At 37.4% G+C, this 21895-nt stretch overlaps 1 protein-coding gene across 5 annotated transcripts in view; it reads left to right on the plus strand.

Annotated features, from left to right (window-relative positions):
• Positions 1-21895, plus strand: part of NOL4 (nucleolar protein 4) — a 197229-nt gene that overhangs the window by 133157 nt on the left and 42177 nt on the right. For 3 of the 5 annotated variants that reach the window (XM_009683062.2, XM_009683061.2, XM_068932787.1), the window contains exons 7-8: positions 13322-13501; positions 14246-14437. In XM_009683062.2, the coding sequence (XP_009681357.2) occupies positions 13322-13501; positions 14246-14437 (372 nt within the window). The remainder of the gene's footprint in view (positions 1-13321; positions 13502-14245; positions 14438-21895) is intronic. The other 2 variants (XM_009683064.2, XM_009683063.2) reach the window with 1 other exon arrangement.

Here is a 21895-nt window from a genome sequence, read left to right on the forward strand (position 1 = left end):
AAATTTCTGCAAACTTTTATTGCCTGTGTGATGTTACATTTTGCTAATGGAAAAGAAAGCTATTAATGTCCTATGCTGCATGTGAACAGATCTTTGTGTTCACATAGAGCCCTATTATATGGGTTTGCTGGCACACAGGTTGGCCAGGGCCTACAAAAGGAAATGCTGTTATATTTACTTTGTTACCTAGAAGATTAACAGATAGATTAACATACTGGAGTGGAAAGCAAAATATATGAAGTGGTATTATGCATTATGTATTATACATTATAGATAAGTAAGCATTCCTGTTTTAAAATTTTACCTTTGCAAAGTTTGATATATATATCTTTAAAAAATGCACTGAGACATGTGTTTCAGGAAGACCTACTATATGGGGAGCATTTTTTGAGTCATAAAGTCTTCATTTGGATTTTAGAAAATCTGCCTGTAATCCCTTTGCTACCAAATAAATACAGTGCAACAATTTAGACCCCCTACCAATTCCTTCTGGTGAGCTGAATCACAGTTTCATTGAGGACTTTTACATTTAGAGACTCTTGGCTACTAATGTCCAGTATCTAATTGGATAACCAGCTGAGATGCTTTTTAAATGCACATCAGGAGATCTCAAACTCATGTGTGCAAAAATCAGTAAAGCAAGGAGAGCAGATGAGTTTTTGTTTTTTTATGCAACTATCTTAGAATGCACAGAATTTGAACTACGCTCTAATGCTTAGCCCACACACTACTGATTGAATAGATTATAAAGATCTTGGCATGAAAACTGTTGCCTTTTCTTTGGTATGTAGATCACAATGCAACTCCTTGCAGCTAAACCGGCTTTAGGTATATGGATGTCTTTTCAGCCCCACACAACCACCTGAAAATCAACTCTGAGTCATCCCTGATGCACCTCACTAGGCAAAAAGCAGGGTTTATGCCAGAAAGTGCTCAGAGTGCTGTGGGGATTGTGCATGTGCACCAGCTCATCACACTGGTACTCAAAGGGAAAGACTGCGTGGATAGTGCATGAACAGAAGAAACCACACTACTTAGATTCAGTAAATCTGGTTACTCCCTGTGGGGGGGGGAGCATTACTAAAGCTGTCCTGCCTTTCAGTCTTAATTAATTAATTAATTCCTACTTACTAGTTTCCTGGTCCGTGGCCTGGCACCACAACACAGCAGAGCTGTTGCCACCTCCAAAGAAGATGATATGGGTGTTGACTTCTCACAAGTCCCTCACATTCTGTGCATCCTGGATTTGGAGTTAATAAAATGCAGCAAATGAGGGCTATGTTTCCCATATGTACTGTAACAGGATCTTGTAGCCTGTCAAGATCACAGCACTGCATGTATTGCACTCAGTTATAAAGAGGAAAGTGGGTGAGCTCATAATGTAGGCAGTGGCACCATGAAAGGAGTGCCACTTTCTGGAACTAGACTTATGGATGACTTATTTTCACTTTTAGAATTTTGTTTTATTTTGTTTTCCTCTGTGTTGTTTCAATTTCATCCATTGAAGTTAAGGATAAGATAGCAGTTGTATAACACAAGCAAGTAAATAAAGACGGACACACATTCTTTTAAAGCTTTAGGCTGGTTTAGATCTGGATCTGAACTTTTCAACTGATTCTCTTTACATGGTAAGCTGAATTTAAGATAGGATAAAATCCCTCTTCTCCTGAATTTAAGAGGAAAATTTTAGATAATTTGACTTGGAGCAAAATGCAAACCAGTTCTAATGGCTGGCCACTGCTCCATAGTTAAGCACTTGCTGATTGTGGTATCAATATGAGAAAATATTCTGACTGCTCTGCTTTATACCATTTTTCTACTATCCTTCTAGCAGTTTTTCCTCCTAGATTTTTCCTCTATAGCAAGCAAAGTGGATTGGGATTGGTTTGTGGATGAAGCTGAGTTTTGCCAAATAGGATTTTCTTGTCTGCTAAGGGAATTCTCCATTGCTGACTGGAAATGGAGTGGAGCCTTGTGCACTGATTCAGTAATCCAAAGTGAATGCCTATAACAAAGTGGTGCTAGAATTTACAACTCAAAATATCTCTACGAATAGAAACACAAACATTGTCTGTTGTAAGTGAACACGGGCTTCTACCAGTCAGGCCTATTAGATCATCTCAGAAAATCCTAGGCTGTGTGATGGCTGTACAGTTTCCTCTAACTGAGCTCTAAGTGTCAGTGTGACAGAGCATTCTTCAGACAACAAAGATTATGTGGCTACAAGAAAGCACAGAGAGTCCTGGAGTCAGGAGATAAGTTCAGAAATGTTCTCCTGCGCTGGACAAACGCTGCATGCAATTTCCTTTCTGAAGCAGATGTTTTGGGAGCTTTTGCTATGCTATGCTGTCAGGCTACCAGGAGGAAGAAGCAAGATGCCAACAGCACTGAGAATTTAACAGGCTGTGCATAAAGTCACAGGGGTCCCTTACATTCAGGCCGCCTGAAATTTTTGCTCACTTTTCTATCAGATATATATATTCATGTCTGTGCAAATTAGAAAGTGCTGCAGCTATCTCAAGCAGGCAAAATTAGAGACTACAGTGAGTTTCTGGTTGCTTAAGGATTGTACCATGATAGCTACAAGGCAACAGAGATACTTAATGTTATTGACAGGGATTTAGGATGCTACTGTGATTGCTCTAATTCTTCTGGAATGTTCTTCAACACAGTGTTATTTGCTAGAATTGATTCCCAGAATAGTTTGATCAAGAATTGCCTTTTGTTTTAGGAGTCATGTTAAATGTTTTTTATAATATTGTCCTCTCTTTCCTACCCCAAAAATGACAGAATATGACTTTAGCAGGAGCCACGCAACTGGTATGGCTCTGGAACTGAAAGGTTCTTTTATCATTTCTGCTTTTTGGTGATATTTTTGTATGAATGTTAAGGACACACTGATCTGGAGACTAAAGGTTAGAGATTGCTTTTATGAAGAATTTTCCTACATTATTCTTATGGTTGCTGTCATGTGCTAACCTCAAGCAATAGATCTGATGCGGTGTTTCTCTTGGAGAGGTATGATAAATAGGGAAAGGAGGTCTAATTGCAAGTATTTCTTATAAATCAGTCTAAAGATCTATTTATATCAGATAAGCAGGGAAATAAGCAGCAATCTGTTCTGTCTACTTCAGCTGCTGACATCTCAGCTGCCCCCCCATCATTCCTAGTGTTGCATACCTAGGAATACTCCCCGCAGTTCAGGAGTGCTGTCTTGATCCCCTCTTGAATTGTCTCAAGTTCAAAATCCTCCAATCTGGCCGCCAAGCAATATTCAAAAATAATGCTTCTCCTTCCTTACTGGAAAAGATCGGAGCACATTTCAGCATATAACTTTCTGCATTTAATACATCCACTGACTGTCTGGTCCTAGGCAGACTTTACAGGGCGTAGCTGGGTTCCTGAACCTCAAATAGCAGTCTTTTGCCAAAGTCCTGGCAAGAAAGGGATGGAGGCATTCCTGGTCTTCATTGCTATCTTCTTCTCTCTACCTAGGAAAAACAGATGCTCCTCTCTTGGTGCTGTCACTCTTGTGGCACACAAACCCTGCAGTGTGGGCCTATTATTACCTCATGCATCTGTCTCTGCAGTTACTTTCTTGAAATTTCTTGTTGAAACTTTGCGCAACTCTGCCACTCACATGGCCTCTGTCTTTATCTTTCCTGGAATACACAGAGACAGGGGAGCAGGATGAAAGTAAGTGTTAAAACCAACCAAACAAAAATTTGCATCTCCTTACTTCCTGATGTAACTTGGACTTTTTTACTTGTGAACATATTTGCTCCTTGGGAATATTGCACTACAGATAGAAGGAGCTTGCTATGGAGTAGTAGAAGGAAATTTATAGTAAAGCATAAGAAGAAGGAAGAGGTGGGGTAAAGGGACAGGTATAAAGTCTTTAGTTTCTTTGTGGCTGTAGTTCTTTTAACAAGGATTTTGCCTGTAGCAGACACAAGGGCTGTTCACAAATAAGAACATAATTTCCCAATGTAGATTCATGCTTAGGACTTGAGAAAATAGTCTTATGTTTCAGGTTTGTAACTGAAGAAGGAAAATGGTTATTAAACCCTTTTGGTGTCAAAGCCTAAGTTTGTGGCAAGAGGGAGCATAAAGAAAACTAAGGAGAGATAGGAGGGAAATAGTATGAGAGAAGAAAAGAACCACACCAGAAGAGCATGAAGCAATAAGGACCCAAGGCATAGTGGGCTCAAAGGAGAGAGAAAAGAAAAAGGATTTTAGGAGAAAGCAGCTTAGCTGAAAAATTGGTTTAAACTGAAATAAGGGGCATAAACAGAAGGAATAGCAAAGGAGAAAGAAAGAACAACAAAGGTTGTGGCAATTTTCTAGTTCACTGTAAATGTTTGGCAAGGGACCCATGACTAGACCAATGAATGAGGTGTGATTTCCCTAATATTGGCAGTGAGGGAGGGGATACTTCTACCTCCAGACTTTCCAGCAGCGATGCACTCAAGATTGAAACAGAGCATCCAGTTATGACATTTTGACAAGAAACCCTGCTCTTCTGTGTGATCGCATTATCACATTATTTCCCTGTATGCAGCTATTCCTCCTATATGCAGACATTCCTAAGAAATTAGAATCCTAGAAATGAAACATTAAGCTTAGGAGTACTGAGCTACTTTTTGAGAAATTATTTCACTCCTGTATCTCATTTCCTGTTTTTACTGACAATAACTTCATACTTAAGTTAGGCTTCAGAGTCCATGACTGCAGTTGTAGTAGACAGCAATTACTTTAGTTTTGAAATGGGCAGTTATTTAGGATATGTTTTAACACTAGCAGTAACACTGTTGACCAGCACGTGTGCTCTTTGAAGGATCAACTGAGTTTTGCAGGGGCTCTGCCGTTCCCACGTCAAAGACCTATGAACCTGGGCGGTTCATTACACCATCCTTGACATGCTAGGTTATGTCTAACTCTTCTCTCCGTTAGACAAGAAGGGTGGGCTGCAAAGGGAAGAGTGAGAGTCTTTAGGCTTGAACTGTTGCAGTTGGCACTGTGGTATGCAGCACTCTTCTCCATCTGAGTTATCTCCTAAATGCTTTTGCCTATGTTAGAAGTTTCATTCTCAGTTTAAATGGAAGGATAGGAAACAAACAGCCTAATGTCTTTACACAATAGTGTGTAGCTCTTAGCAGCTGATTTTCTAGCAGTCTACCAGAGAATGATGGTTATGTTTGAATACTTATTGGTGGTCAAAAATGTTCACTAGCTGCCTGTAATGTAAACCTCCATAATCATTGAAGTACGTTTCCTCAGAGAAGTGGGAAAGGTAAAGTTTCTTGGCCAAAAGCCAAAACTTCACCAAAAATTGGTAATAGTGTTTTTCTAGTAAAAGCTGTTGATCACTGCATTTAGACAAAAGCACAAGAGCTACATGGGTCACCTTTTGGCTCTTGGCTTCCCAAAGCTATGGTAGTATCTACAAAGTATGCTAATACTGTCCTTAGAAGAGCATTTTGAAGGCTACTTACATTTGATAATAAGATAGGTTTTGGTTTTTTTAGTAAGGTTTGCTTCTGCAAGGGTTAAAATATCCACAGTCAGATCTTCTGGTTTAATTTTGGGTGGACTATTGGAAGTGTTTAAAGCCTCTCTTGGCTCCTGGTTTAGAGAAAGCCAGAAGTTTGTGATGGAGCTTTCTCGTGTGACAGCCCCTGCTTCACAAATTCACAGAAAGTCTGTCAAATCCTCTCAAAGCTTCAAAACAGCAATGTATGATGCTGAAAATAGTTTCGGCCTTTATTTGAATCTGTCACTACTTAGCTTTGGCTTTTTAACTCCCACGAAGGACATTATATTTTTGCCAAAAACACAGCATGCACATCTTGTGCAATACAACCAATTGTTGTAGGTTATGTTACTAGTTTTTTAATGCCTGTTTGAAAGTGTCTCACTTCCTACATCAATGACAGGAGTTCTAGAAGTCATTAATAAAACAACTTTATAAAATAAAAACTATAAGAAGTAGGCAAGGCTCCTGCTCTGTTAAATCCACTGTGCCCTGGTACTCTTGACACTGGTGGGCTAGGGATGTTTTGACGTTTCTGTTCCGATCATCAAAGAATTCTACTCCTCCAGAGTGCCTTGCAAAATATCCTAGTGTCAAGCAGCGGCAAGAATTACAGGAGGATTTAGAAAGAAATTCTTTAAACTATCACCTCTAAACATACTTCATTCTTCTATCTGCCTGAGAATTTTCAGTTGCCTCTGTTTTCACTCTTTATTTAATTTCTGAGATAATTTCTATTAGGGCAAAGTGATTAATTTCAATAAAGTTAATCAATACCAGTGGGACAGACCCAGGATAGAATATATTTTAGCTAAAAGGAGAAAATATATCACAAGAAGATTTCTATTTCAGAAGATCTTCCAATTATCTCTTATCCTTCAATTATCCAGACTTCTGTCTATCCAGATAAATCCTACTGGAATGAAAGTGTCTAGATAATTGAGAATTTACTCTACTTATTGTTAATAAATGTGCCTCTTGTAAAAGGAGTGTCACAGGCAAACAGATAATACGATATTGGCTGGCTAATGACTGAGAAAGAACAAATAGATAGTCTTAGGAATGGTCACTATTCTTTTATTGACTATTGTAAAAACAGCAGGGCTGCAGAAAAGACCATGGAAAAAACCCTTTTGTTTCTTATTTCTTACTGTAAATAACTGAAGAGTTATGTTTCTGGACCTCACATTAACAGAGAGAGAACAGAAAAGATCTTTTAATATTTCAGTGTAATACAAGTCTTATGGTAAAATGTCCTATAGAATGTACCCCAAAACACTTTACACATTAGATTACACTTTAATAGAGTCAAACCTACAAAATCCTGATTTCAGCTTTCCATTCTTTCATTAAAAATGCTGTCATGCTCCAAATAGTAGGAATTATGCATGATGATACCTTTCCATTATCAAGCTTGAAAATTTACGAAGAGGCTGAAATTGTATTGTGTACACTACAATTGTGGTGTAACAGAGGGAGCAGAATGGTCATAATCAGATGCAAAGATATGGGTAACGCATGACAAGTTTATAAAATGAAGTTAATTGGATCCAGAAATAAATAGTGAGACACTGGAATTGTGTTTGAGACTTCACAGCCTTTTCTGTAATGAAAAAAAGGTGATGGCAGTAAAGTTCTTCACATGTGATAGTATGAAAGTTTAAAGAGTGTGTGGAAAAAGAATAGCAGTAAAGTCTGAAAGAGAGGAAGGCATAGGGGTTAAATGAAATTATGGACAAATGGCTTGCTAATGAAAAATCATAGAGAGTTGGACTTCTATCTATTAAAAACTGGAAGAGGAATGCTTAGGAAACCTTAATTTCACAGTTCTGCCTGATACTTTAGTGTTTGAATTGAAAAGAAAAAAATAGGAATGTTTGAATTCATAGTTTCATCTCTCTTAATAATGAAAAGGCACGTATTTCCTAGAGGTATTATTGTTTTATGTTTTGTGATTTACATTATATATATATTATAGATTTTGTATTTAAAAAATCTATATATGAGTTACATAAAATATGGAAAACTCACAATTTGCATAGCAAAATAAGTGGCATTCTATAAATCAATATACAGATCAAATATAATTTTAGGAGGAAGATATAGGATACAAGTTTTTTCTTAACTTTACAGGCTTGACTTTTTAATTGTGTTTATGTATAAAATAAACTGCGTTATTCATACAGTCAGTTCACTGAAAACTAATATTATACTTTCCTCCAAAACCCTGTTATATATAGAATCAGTTAGAAATGGAAAAGTGAAATAATTAAAACCAAGTTCTAATTTAATTGACAATTTTGGAAAAGAAGTTTTCAAAGCAATCAAACTGGATGTCATAATAATATTTTAATCCATTTCTGTATCATATGAATGATTTCTATGAAAATATGTATAGACAATTGCACATTGGAAAATATATGCAGAAAAGCACACCTAATTTGCAAGAGTAGTTGCTAAAATTACACAATTTGACATATTCAGTGGAGGACAGGGAAAGACTAAAGTGTAGAAGGAGAAGGAAGAAAAGATTGGAGGTATGAATGAGGGGACGACCAGAACTCTGTTCACTTTAGCCTATGTTTTTATTTACTGGTGAAAAAGGATGAGGTAGTAACTCTTATGGTTGTGGAGGTAAGTTTCTAAAAGATAATTATGTGGAGCCTGTAGAGCATTTTCGTCTCTACCTACCAGTAAGTATTGTTTCCCAACTCCTTTCCTTTCCATGCAGTATGAAAACCTATGCTAATACCTGCTAACTCTTCAAATTTCTAAATTTCTCTCTGGCTACAAATCTCTTCACCTCATAGGAGTGCTGTGATTTATGTAACCAATGAATGCTTAATGTAATGACTGAAATAATTATATGCTATCCAGCTAAATGTAGAAAAATGAAGCCTAGTTTAAAAAAAAATCATGCTAGACTTTCTTCACAGAGCTTTTCCTTAAAAGGCATTTTTTTCTCCTTTCATCATTTTAAAAAGATCATAAAGCCATAATTTTCCCAGTTTTTGGTCATGACAAATAATCATCCTTAATGATTAGCTTTTTAATACTGGATAAGCTTTGGCCTACACAACAGCAACCTTCCCTGTACAGTCATTGAGATAGTTAAGAGGAGCTAAGAGTCTCCTGCTGTCAACTCCTGGGAAAAGCCTCCTGCAGTGAGTTCATGTGGCTTCATCTTGCCTACGCAAATCATATCTGATGGTCATCCACCAATGTGTGAGCCTACCAGGCGCTGGAGGCTCTATGGCAGACTTTATTTTTGTTCGTGTTGTATTCACGCTCCTTTGTTCTTGACAAAATAATATTATGATTTATTTTGGCAGCTGTGGAATTTATGTATTACTATCTGTTGCATGTATGGGGAATTCTTTAGTCTGGCAAATGGGATGATACACTCTTTCTGCTACAAGCATATTAGAAATCAGTCAAGCAATAAAGGAATAACTCCATAGAAAGACCTCAGATGGAATACCCTTTGTGATTTTGAGAGTTGCTTTTTACAGAAGTTTTGGACCAAATAAAGAGCATCCAGAGTAGACCAGTGAGAATGAACATGAATCTAGAAAACATGTGTTACAAAGAATGAATGAATGAATTGGGAAGGGAAAATTGAAGGGAGGGGACATGATAGCAGTCTTTAAGCATCCGAAAGATGCTAGTAAAGAGGGAAGAGATTTATCTCTTCTTCAGCTATGCTTGTCCTCCACTGCCATATGTGATGGAGAAGTGAAAAAAAAAACAGGCTTAATAGAGTCTATGAAACACTGAGGTAAGTGTTAAAAATATCCTGATAATTCTAAAGACAGTGAAACACTGAGATAGAGTGTCTGGGAGATGCACGAAATCTGCATCACCTGAAGTCTTAAAGATTAGACCAGGAAAACAGTGGTCCCGAATGACCTTCTGATCTTGCCCTGTGGAAGGAGAATATGCTAGGAAACACTGTGATGTCCTTTCAGGTCTTGTATTGTATGATTTGACACTTATGATTTGAGAACTTCCATTGACAACTTCCATTGACAACTTCCATGATTTGACAACTTCCATTGACTTACTGTTGCCAACTCAAGAATAAACTTTTTTTTTTTCAATTTCTGAGCTTCTGGAACCAGGTTGTTAGGCAAGAACCTTTGCTTTCATTTTTATAAAGCAGAAGCTTCTAGTGTTTATTATTGCAAGGGAGAGATTTAAAAAGAAAAAAAGAACTCAGAGCATCAAGAAAAGAACAGAAACAAAAATGATCAGAATTTATGGATTCGTATTTCAGTATTTTTAAGATAACTTCGTAATCATCTGAATCCTTTGGGCAGGCAATACTCTTGGCCTGAGCCTCGGCCTCATTTTTTCTCCCTGAGAAAGTTTTTTATGTTGCTATCGTTTTTGTTTTCCGATCCACATTTATCAAGCACAGAAGTTTCACATGTGGAATATCTTGTGTCTATCAAATGCTTCAGCTCCATGATCACTTTACTCTTGCACTGCTGTCAAGAGATGCATGTGCTCCCTCTGTCTCCTCAGCGCTCACTCCTCCCTGTCAGCCCAAAGGTTTGGGCTTTCAGGTGGTGAACTGGAGCCAGGAACTCATCCTGCTGTTAAAAAGGCTGCCAAAAGAGAGAAAAAAGAATTGATAGGATCACTTTTCCCATCTAGTTCACTGCAGGACCAGAAAAATGAATGTGTCAGCGCAAGGGAAGGGGCTGCACAGAGATGAGAATGAGTAGCTTCCTACCCGGCATGGATGGGAGCAGCCTTTTTAAAGGACAAGTGCCAGCCTAAGGTGATCAGCTGCCAATGGATAAGACTCACGATTGGGGAATTCAAGAAAAGTTGTCCTCTGCTATCATACTCCATGTTTGATTAGCACTTGAAACTGCTCACTAGAGTACCAAATGAAAATGTTTACAAACTTTTGTGCTGCTGCAGAGGCAACATTAAGTGAGAGAAAGTTAGTTTCTGCTATCACTCAATATTCACCTGTGTAGAAATAGAAAAAAATTAAAATTATTCTGAACTGAGCTTTTGTAACCTCTGTCCTTAGTATGCCTAATCAGCGCTAGAAAAAAATCCACCTTTTTTTCCTGCAACTATAAACAGTCTTAAACTGCCTAATAAATGAATATGGTCTCCTGCCGCATGGCACTTTCTCAGAGTATGCTGTTCTCCACATTCCATTTCAGGTGCCAAAGTTATTCTTAAAATAAACATTTTGGAGAAAATATTGGGCAAGGCTCTCTGTATGATGTTTTCTTAAAAAATCAGTCTCACAATTTTTAGAGAGCCATAGCTAATCCGTTTTGGCCTAAATATCTTCCCTTCACAGAAAGCAAATCTCAGTCCTGGTGCATAATTTATGATCTTGGCATCCAGCCCAAACATATGTACATGTTGAAATCAGTTTTGCATCTGCTTAGCTTTATGCATGTGAGTAGCCTAATTGGATTTTGTCTGATGAAATGGCTTATGTGAAATGAAGTGTTTGCAGAACAAGGGTTTCAGACAGTAGGGTTCTTCAGAGCAGTAGTTCCGTTTTACTGTAACTTTATATGGTACCTAGTACAAGAAATGGCTTCTTAATTATCTAGGTGCCCTCCGCATGCTCCCACAATACTGCTAGAACTACAGCTGTAATGTAGGGTGAAATAAAGATCAGATCAGATCAGATCTAGAGCAGATCTTCTATTGCATAGCACTTGGACATAATTACAATAATGCTAACAGGTCATCAGTTTCTACTCTAAACATTTTGCTCTGGAAATCTCTTCAGGGTTAAGGGAACTCACCCTTCCCCTTCCTTAATAACAGGCTAGCAGGCTGCTGCTATTTGCCTGCAGGTGTTCATTGGACAGGTTAAAAACTATTGCTCATACACGATAAACTCTCTTAATACACTATAGCTGTCATCTCCTATCAGGACAGAACCATTTTCTTCCTGAGCTTGATTACCCAATGGATTCAACACCTCCTGCAAGCAGGAGTTACCTGAATGGGTAGCAGTGCAGGTATTTGTTGTCTGCACAGCGTGCCATGAACAGGAGCAATTTCTCTTCCCTGCCATTAGCTCTCCCAAGTCTCATCTTCCTGCCCCCTTTCAGCTCTGCCATCCTGAGCCCTTGGGGCAGCAGTAAAATTCTTTGCCTCCTGACTGTGCAGTCACAGACTATTGGAAGAGGAAAGGTGATGCTAAGCTTGCTGCTTGTTGAGGGTGTTTGAATCTGATAGGTTGTTGATTTGTTTTCTTTTCATTCTCCCTACAGCTACCATGAGGGTATGCAGTGGTCTAGGGAATGAAGAGACTCTTAAGAAAGGTGGGGAGAGGCTGCAAGCTCTGATACTAGGAGCATTAAGGATTAAAAAGCGGAACTCTGGGGATTTGTTCTGTGAGGACAATGAAGCCTGGGGTGGAGGGCCAGGAAAGGAGGGCTTTGAGTAGGAGTGCTGCAAAGGCAAGGCAAGGAAAAGAACAGGGCTAACTGCAAAGCTAATGGTGTATAGAGGACTAAGATAAGATGGAAATGAGAACAGAGAAAGAAAAAAGAAATTGGAGTGAAAATATAAAGCAAGAAATATACCTTAAAATTGACTGGTTTTGTTTCCCTTTCCTTCCTATCTTACTGCCCAGCTAGATTCTGCTATTGGTGAAAACACCTCTGAAATAAGGATGGCTTTAGTGGGCTCAAAACGTAGATGACGATATATAATTTAACGCATAGGTATTTGAAATATATATTTGATTGAGGCTTTATGCTCCTGATTTTTTTGTGACATTTAGACAGGAGGTGCAGAAAAAAGTAAGAAATTCATCAGGTATGCAATGTGCTTCAGCACAAGAGAAGAAAATTTTGGTGTGCTAGAAGATTAAAATACTAGAGAAGTCAAATTACCTGAATGAGAATCTGACAGCTTTGGTGGAGGTACTCCAGGATACTTTTGTGTAGCTGGGGAAAATTTGATCTTAAAACATTAAAGATCCATGGAAGCCATGGAAGGCTTTTTATTACTGTTTATCTTTTTGAGGCTTGCAGTTTGAAGTATATGCGGAGGAACCGGATAACTGAAATCTTAATATTGCGAGGCAAAATGCACAGTGTTGTCTCTTCCTGTAGCTGATGGCTTTTTTGACAATATAAGTGGACAGCAGTCTAATGAGATGGTCATCTAATTTATCCAGCAAACTAGCTGTTCTACTCAGGGGGAAATTCAATTTTCACTTTTACATAGTAGCTAGTAATGTTAACTAACATTCACATCTGTAATTCATTTTGGGTTTTTGTGTGTGAAAACTAGAACATGATCATCACCATGTTTTGAATAGCTTATTGCAGGTCTTGATGATGATTAATAATGATTGGATAAATATCAATGTTTGCTACTTAATTCTGCTTTGCCTTAAAATGTGTAATTTTTATTCCTTTGGAGTTTTATGCAAATGCACTGCCCTTATTTACATCATGACTAATATAAAGAAGCCAGTATTTAGCTGTATGTAGAACTTAAATAGGGCTATATAACATGTCTCATCTTAACTGTAATTATCGTAGGAGCTTCATTTAGTAATTGATTTATTGAATTTGCATCTAGTCGTTTATTTTAAGTACTGAAATGAATAGTATCATGAATTATTCCCTCTTACAATGATCATGAGCACTTTATGTTGGCTCCGTAGAGAGTAATATAAAGAATTTTTTTAAAATCATGCAATTCTTTAAGTGTTTATAAAGTATGTGCAGACCTTACTATGTGCTGCATTTTTACAAATGTATTATTTTTATCTGTTTTCAGTCCCCTGCACACAGCTATTCAAGCTATGACTCTGGCAAGAATGAGAGCGTAGGCAGAGGTGCTGAAGATCTATCTCTGAATCGAGGAGATGAGGATGAGGATGACCATGATGAACAAGAAGATCCTGAGAAGGTTAATGAATCAGATGGGGTAGAAGCTGAGCGACTGAAAGCTTTTAATGTAAGTCCTCTTGCACTCATTGCTTTGTTTACCTCCACTACCTTCCTTTTAAATTTTTATTTATGGGTAAGTTTGACAATATTAGAGGCACGTTAATTTAATTTGCAGGATTTTTAATTATTATTTTAAAACACATTAAACTCTTGCCAACAGACACCAGATTTACTGTGTTTTATTTAGAATTTTAAGGCCAGAGTGCCATCTATACCAGTGAGGAAAACAAAGCTTTGTTTTGTGTGTGTGTGTGTGTATGTGTGTATGTGTGTATGTGTGTGTGTGTGCATGTTCACCCAGTGAATGCAAAGGGGCTGTAGCTAGTTTATCAGAAGACCATTCCGGTGGTCAGCTGTTTTCAATTGCTTTCCCGATGTAATTATGCATGAAAACACAGGCAATTGTTCAAACAAAGAAAAAAATTCAGTTCAATCAAATGATGTAGCAATCACAACTTATTGTTAATAATGAAACTTAAGTGATGCCTATTTTCACAATCTGTTCTGGTTTATCTCACAAGTTCTGTATCCTATAGACTATTCTTTTCTTGTCTTTTTTTTTTCTAATCAGCTCCCCTTCCCCCCCCAATAATCCTTTAAAGAATTGTTTACTTAATATTTCTGGCTTCCCATTACAAAGCTCTTCAGTGGATAGAAAAAGTGTCTTCCTCTCAGTAATCAAGACAGGAAGCTAGGAAGAGAAGAGAGCAGCCCTCCAAACCCGTCTCCTCTGTCTCCCTCTTGCCAACAGATGTTTGTCAGGCTGTTTGTAGATGAAAACTTGGACCGAATGGTCCCAATCTCTAAGCAGCCCAAAGAAAAGATCCAGGCTATCATTGACTCATGCAGGCGACAATTCCCTGAGTATCAAGAGCGTGCCAGAAAACGCATACGTACTTACCTCAAGTCCTGCAGGCGGATGAAAAGAAGTGGTTTTGAGATGGTGAGTTTTGATTTAAAACCCAGCCCTAGTTTTCATCAAAACCCCATATGTAAATCCATGGCACTATTTTTTTTTCATCTTAGCATCTTTTTTTGTTTGTTTGTTTGTTTTTTTGGTAATATGAGGTCAGAGGTTTCTTTTTCCTTCCTTCATTCTTCCTGGATTTATTCCCTTTGTTCACCAATTTATAAATGCTTTGAGATGCTATAGTTCACAAGATAAACTAGTATGGATCCATAGGAAAAGAAGCATAAAGCATGAGGAAAGAAGCTAATTTAAGGCTTATATAGCGATATATTTTCTTCTTTAGGTTATAGTTAGAGAAGATTTTTACCTGGCGAAGTCTTGCAGTAAGATGGATTTTTCTTTAAAATTCTTCTGCTAACAGGCTTTCTGTGAGCTCTGTATAAAGTAGATCCCATTAGGGAAGTGCTACACCCAAGCAAATGGCTAGTGTAGAAACATTTAATTAGCAATAGTTTAAGGTTTTTATTGTTTTCTTGCATATTTTAGCCTATTAACGATCAGTAAAAGTTATCCTTTTGAAATCTTTCAGTTGATTTAATGTGTTTTGCACATCTACATGTGGTTTTAAAACATCAATATCTTTAAGTTTGCATTTCTACTGTCCCAAGGGGTTATTAACTGTAATTGAACCAAAGACCATGAAAACTATATTAGTATACAGTTGGCAGTATTTTCAGACATTAATATTTTAATATGACCCAGTAGCCCAAGAATGTGTAAAGAATAGCTATTCACATAGACTGGAAACTTAAGAATCTCTAAATAACCTGTATATTTCCAAAATCCAGGAGAATCACAGGATATTAAATAGCAACTTATGTTATGTTTGATGTATTGTATCTATTTCTCTAGCCTTTAGATAACAGTAAGATCACCTCATTATTACAAATAGACATCATTTAGTGATTAAACATATCATTTTTATTTTAATGAATCATCTGCAAACCCATTGATTACGTACAAAAATTTACTGGGGATGACTGAATTTTACTGTTTCTCTCTCTCTCTCTCTCTTTCCTGCAGTTTCTGCAGGATACTTATGAAGTCCGTATGTTGATTTTAAGATGTTAGTTGACAGTTATAAGAGCAAAATATCAGACTTATCTGTAGAGTAAGACCACTACCAGATAACCCAAAAAGCAGAGAAAAAAAACTAAATTTTTGTGCACGTTCATGATTCTGACTGATTGCATGGTTTTATTATTTGAAACATGGGTTAATGCTGTTTCTGAACAATGGAAACATAGATGAAAAGACACAGGTAGAATAAAGGACATCTGTACAGATAAACGTGCCAAAGATTTACTGGTGGTATAGATGTCAGATTGTATAGCCTTCCAAAGTAAAAGCAGGAAAACCAGAAAGTAAATATTTTCAGTAAGTAGCATCAAGTCACATCTGCCCGCTCTGGCTGAAAATAAGTCAGCAAATGTCAAGTTCAACCATCACTGTGCCAAATATTTTTATTTTGCTGTACTTTCACTGAAAATGCTTACAAAAGTAGCCAATGCTGTTGGATCTCCCCACTGTTCCAGTTTATGGCATCTTTACTGTCATTATTCACACTGCTGAGCACTTATATAAACTGGCTTATTTTTGTCATCTGAAAGACTTGCACAACTGCTTTTCAGTATGAATAAGGGGTTTACAGCCTGTAAACCTGTAAACCTTAGCCTGTCACAGCTAAGTTGGCTTGACTTCAACAGGTTATTCACATATTTATATAAATAAAGGTTGCAGGATCAAATTTATTCCTGGATGCGGAAAAGGTGTAAAGATTACCAGGAACATGATTCAAACAGGCAATCTTTGCAGTTCAGAAATATTCCCTGCTTTTCTAATGTTCCATTACAGTCCGTGGTAGGGTTTATTGCTTTCTAAATAAAAAATTTCCCTCCAAAATTTTACTTTACTGACCATGAATGAAAGTGATAGGGCATTGGCACTCCTGCCAAAGACTGCGGCCCTCGTGGGCCAGGAGGGAAATGTGTCCTGCTTCCCTGCTCACACGTAGGAACATGAGCCAAAGACTATCCAAAGCCTTTGGAAGAGCTCCCATTCACTTTCTGAGAGAATACATGGTGTTTTGTCTTTATGACTTGAGCTCAGGTAATTCTGAAGCAGAACACATACCCATTTGTTCTTTTTAATTATGTTCTGATTTCTGAATTACTTCCTGATTTCTGAATTCTGAATCAGTAGTTGTGATTCTAAGCAGTTTTCAAAATGCTACCTTGGACAGAGGCACTTGACTGTATGATTATTTTAATGTACTTACCATTTTGACAGTGGAAAAGAATCACTTTGTCTGGATAATAACATTTGTTCAAAACAATCATGAGAGAAGGTGTTGGTGTTGATTTGAATCGGGTGCTACCTCAAATACAGCAAAACAAGATAATGATCTCCTTAGGAATGATAGTGCTGCCGTTGTTGTATTAAATAGGATGTCAGATAATAATCTCCACGGAGATGCCTTTTCTATAGACATATTGAATGTTTTCATTTTGTTCGGAGCAAGAATGTTATATTTTGAGCATCTAGTTTCAGGAGAAAAGAGAAAAATCTCATATGTGGCATATGAAAATTCAGACTGTGTGGAACAGTGCAGCTATCTTACAGCGTCATGTTGTAAAGTTAAGAGAAAATGTAAACACTGTGTTTAATTAGTTTAAGACTGCATGGTAAAGATGAAAAGCATGCCTGAAGCGTGCTTCTGTCAGTTATTTGCCATCTGTAATCTAGACAACGCTAGTTGCTGCTTAACAGGCTAGTTGTAGCTCTGAGGCAATAGCAAAGGTTCAGGTTCATGAGTTTTTATTGTTAGTTAATATGTTTCTTAGTTATTAATATCCTGTTTTTAAGGAACTGCTTATAGATAGCTGCCTTGCTTCTACTTATGACAGCTGGCTGTCCGTGGACTCCAAGACAGCTAGCATAGCTTCTTGCTACAAATATTCCTTTGAGAAGGCCTCTTTCTGCATTGGAAACATTTTACTCATTTGATCATTCAGCTTGTGATTGTGCTGCTTTCATTTTGCTTCTAACACAAGCATATCCCTTAACAAGGCAATGACAAAGCTTTTCTCATCAATTGTGTAATCGTTTTTCTCCTCATATGCTCTCTTACTTATAGTTCTCATATTAAGTTCTATTTTCTTTCTCACTTTTTTTCGAGTGGAAGGAAGTTTATTTAGTCCTGAAATCATTGGCTCTCAGGTGGGATCTCTAGGTTGTACTCGCACCTACGGTGTGCTGTAGCACTTTGTAAACTTTAAAAAGTTCTTAAAGAAATTCTTTCTTTCTCTCTTCATAAGCCCATAAGCCAAAAGATTATAATATTATTGCCTGTCTTCCACAGAAGTTAATGAGAATTCCTTTATATATATTAATGGTTTTGTGATCTGTATATGCCACAGAAGAGGTATTTTCTTCATGAAGTGGTCAAATGACCTATTTTTCTAATCATTTAAAAACCTCTCCTTTAGACCCCTTAGCCACAGGAAATGGCTAATTGAAAGGATAGATAGAAGAAAATTTCTGAGGATGTGTGATATCTATTTACTTAGTTACAGTTCAGAAAATTTTAGATATTAGAAATGATCAGATGGTGTGAATTTGCCTAATAATTACATTTTCTTACTATCTGCCTCCTCCCATCTTCCTCATGTCCTATCATTAGTCTCACTTGCTGAACTTGGTTTGAAACTGTACTTTACAGTATCTTTTGCACAAACATGCCCTTTTTTTTCATGTGCGTCCCAATGCAAGAGCACAGCCTTAAGGTAAAAAGCTCATTAACACAGAGATTCTTCCCTTTGTTCAAGCAAGAGGAAACCTTCCTTCCTAGGCATTACTGTAAAACAAAGAAATAATATCAAAGAACAAAATGTTGCTATAAATTGGAGAGAAAAGGCCAGTCATAAATGGCTTTCATTGTCTGAGGATGAGTTTGGATGCATTGGCCAGAAAGGAAGAAAGTGTTCATGCTATTTATTGTCAATAACAGATAAGAAAGGTCCATGTCTTTTGCTGCTTCTGTGTTTTGCTTGTGAAAATTGGCTGTAAGAGGTGTTTTGATGATTTGCAACTGTGCACGTGATGATCAAGATGTTTTAAAAGTGTCTAGTGAGTTGGAGCGCCTCCATTTTTTGACACCAAACTGAGCAACTTTTGTGGGGGCTGATTTTCAGATGGTGGTGTGTTTTCTAAAATCTGCCTCATTAAGATGTTGTAGGATAGATCTCTAACCTCCATTTTTCAGTTTTAGCTTGAGAGAGAGGAAGCTTTCATGACTTACTGAATTTAGTGCCAAATAGGCACTAGTGGCCCTTGTAGCCACTCAGCTTTTCAATTCTTTGGGCCTTTACAGCGAGAAAGGTCATAAGTGTTTTCAGGAACATGAGGGCCTGTGGGTGCAAGGATGCATCCCTAATCTTGATTAATGAGCTGAGAAACATTAAGTAAATTAGCACAAATACCCCAAAGTGTTCCTTTTTAAGCATCTAACCCTTGTTAGACACTGGTTAGCTTATATATATCTGATGAGTGGAGCTGGTTTAAAAAGGGGAAAATTACTCTGACAAACTTTGACTTTTTGTATTAAGACTCACATCTCCTTAAAAAAATTCTAGAAACATTTCTTCTAAAGCACCTTAATTTTTTCCCACAGAACAGTAAAACGAATACCGATGTGATTTTTCAGAACCATGTTCTAAGTGTTTCAAACACCTTTTGCTTTTTAGTAACTTCTGCAATTATGAGGCAGTTTTGAAAAGTGAGCGGCAGAAGAAGTTGCACTTGTTCCAGTAATTTTGGAAAATGTGAATAAGTTGATTTTGGGAAATGGCAAGATATCTGTAAAAAAGATGAAAACTAAAGACTGAAAAATATCTGGCAACCTGATATTAATTGGTCTTTCATATTCTGTGAGAGAGAAAAGGACAAGAATGCAATGTGACATTTTTTATACTTTTCATGGAAAGTGGAAGAAAAGCAGCCTCCTCCAAAAAATGGCAGCAGGTACTGATTTAGAAAAAAAACCTGTCTTCATGAACAAAAATAAAAATATAGGATAAATGAATCATGATCACCTGATTACTTGTAAGCTCAAGATCAGAAGAAGTGGTAAATATTTCATTTTTTCTTATACTGGGGCTCTAACTTAGACTAAGACTTCGGCTACGGTGTTATTTAATTAGCTGGTTTGTGCCAGCAGCATAACAGAGTGGTGGAGCCAGGCAGGTGTATTTGCTTAGGAGAAACAGGAAATAATGTTAAATCTGGCTCAGTTTTCCTGGCCTACTGGAGTTTTGCCAGTGAACCGTTTGCGAGGTGCCCAATCCAATCCCCACCTAACTCAGGTGGAGTTAGTCCAGCCCGACAATTCAAATCACTTCCTTTCACTTCACTCTGAAAGACCAGAAATACTTTGGGTGAAGAGAAGCTCACCTTATTTTGCTATCAAGAGTTAAGGATCTAGAGAGATGGGGTGACTTGGACTCCCTCAACAATCAATGAAGCAGTTTGTAACGCCAGCCAGAGAGTGCTGCATCCCCAGCAATGTTATGAATCAACTTCTGGAGATACCTCTTTTCCAGTGACTTAAAAAAGGAGCTTAGGTGCCTAGTTTAGGTAAAATATATAGGCGTTAGGTGGATAAAGTCACATTAGATGGATTTTGCTTATGCTGGTCACGTAAGTCATTTAAATTTTTCCCCAGCCTCCCTAAAACTGCTCACTTGAATAGGTGGACCTCCAGGACTTGGCCCCATAGGTAGGCACTGCAGCAGCAGGAGAGCCCTGCTCAGTTGGAATGTTTCACTTCCACAACATGTAGACAGGAATACAGCTTTGTTGTTTAGATGCTGTCATAATCAAGATGCCATATGCAATATTCCAATTAAATGTACTTAAAAGTTGAAAAACGAAAAAAGCGGTATGAACTTCACAAAACATTAAAAAAAGCTCCTTCTATTTTTTAGGAAAATATTTCTAATTTTTTTTCCCATTCCTTAATAGGTGTTAGAATTGAGTATTTATCACACCTTCATTGCAGATTGCGAGACTGAGCAAAATAATCAAACCCAGTTTGAAACACAGTGCTGCAAGCATCAGAATGCCAGTTGAGTTGTTCGTATTTCACTGTCTCGTACTAAATACCAGTGATAAAACTACATCCAATAGAGTGCAGTACTGTACTTCAGTCTGTAAATTTAAAACTCTCAGACAAGCTTATTTGTATTGCATATCTTATATTCTGCAGAAGTGCTTCAGAAAGAATCCCTTCGGAATCCTTTGTAACTGTGCTGCGTAGGGCAGCTCTGTGTCAATCATCTGCGTAATGCAGGGCAAAAAATCTCATCAGAAGATAATGTATACCCTTCTTTGTAAAGCACTCTCGATATTTTCATATGAAAAATGTTATATAGGTATTGCAAACTGATGTTATAATTATGTAGAGGATCTTAAAACATTACGGTAGATCTTAATGTGTTATTAGGACAGAGTTGGGGTGTAGTATTTCACAGTGCCCTAGTCTTATGAAATGTAAGGAAAAAGCTGTCATGAAATAGAGCACTAGGGAGCCTCACATTGGTTGGAGCCTAAAGTGCAAAGGAGTCCCTGGTAGTACCTGTGCAATTCCTTGGCTGCTGGCAGTGGGGCATCCTTGGCAATGATCCTCACCTTTGAATGCCCAATCGCATCTGAACATTTGGACCTATGTGTTTTCATGTTTGGGTAATAGTTAAAGTATGTTCTCATTCATATATTTATGTTAGAATTTCTATGAAAAAAAGAAAGTAATTTGCATGTTTTTGTGCTTGCAACAATTATGTACTGAAAGATCCTCCTTTTCAGTGTTAATTGACCTAAACTACTGGGGAGTATTTTTGAACAAATGTCAGGATAGAAAGTTTGATATTTTAGCAGGTGTGTATGTGTGCCCATCATCTGCCATTAATAACTGTGGTTTTCAGCATTGACTCAGAGCTGTGTAATACATGTCAGAGCATCTAGACCAAGCTTCTGTAGGAAAACTTCAACTTTCATTTATGTTATAAATATTGAACCTCAAAGAAAATGCCAGGATAGTAACTTTAGAGGCAACAGTTCTCTAACCTCAGGAAAAGTACAGCATATACAGTAGTACTGCAAACTTCTTTCTGGTGAATATATTGTTCCTAGTGGGTTAGACTAAAATATTATGTGTGCGTTATGTCCATAATTACACCTCTAATTTGGAGATTTATACCAAAAATTGAAATTGGAACACAGTTTTTTTTAGATTCCATATAGAAATACAGGAATTGTGTGTACATAGCAAAAAGGGTATTTTATGTTTCCCATAAAAGTAGGGTAAAGGTACTTCACTTCAAACAGAAGACCTTATGATACTGTATATAGTTGATGTGTGCTTCAAGTGGGTAT

The sequence above is a fragment of the Struthio camelus genome, chromosome 2, assembly GCF_040807025.1.
Source record: "Struthio camelus isolate bStrCam1 chromosome 2, bStrCam1.hap1, whole genome shotgun sequence".
In the NCBI taxonomy this organism is placed as follows: domain Eukaryota; kingdom Metazoa; phylum Chordata; class Aves; order Struthioniformes; family Struthionidae; genus Struthio; species Struthio camelus.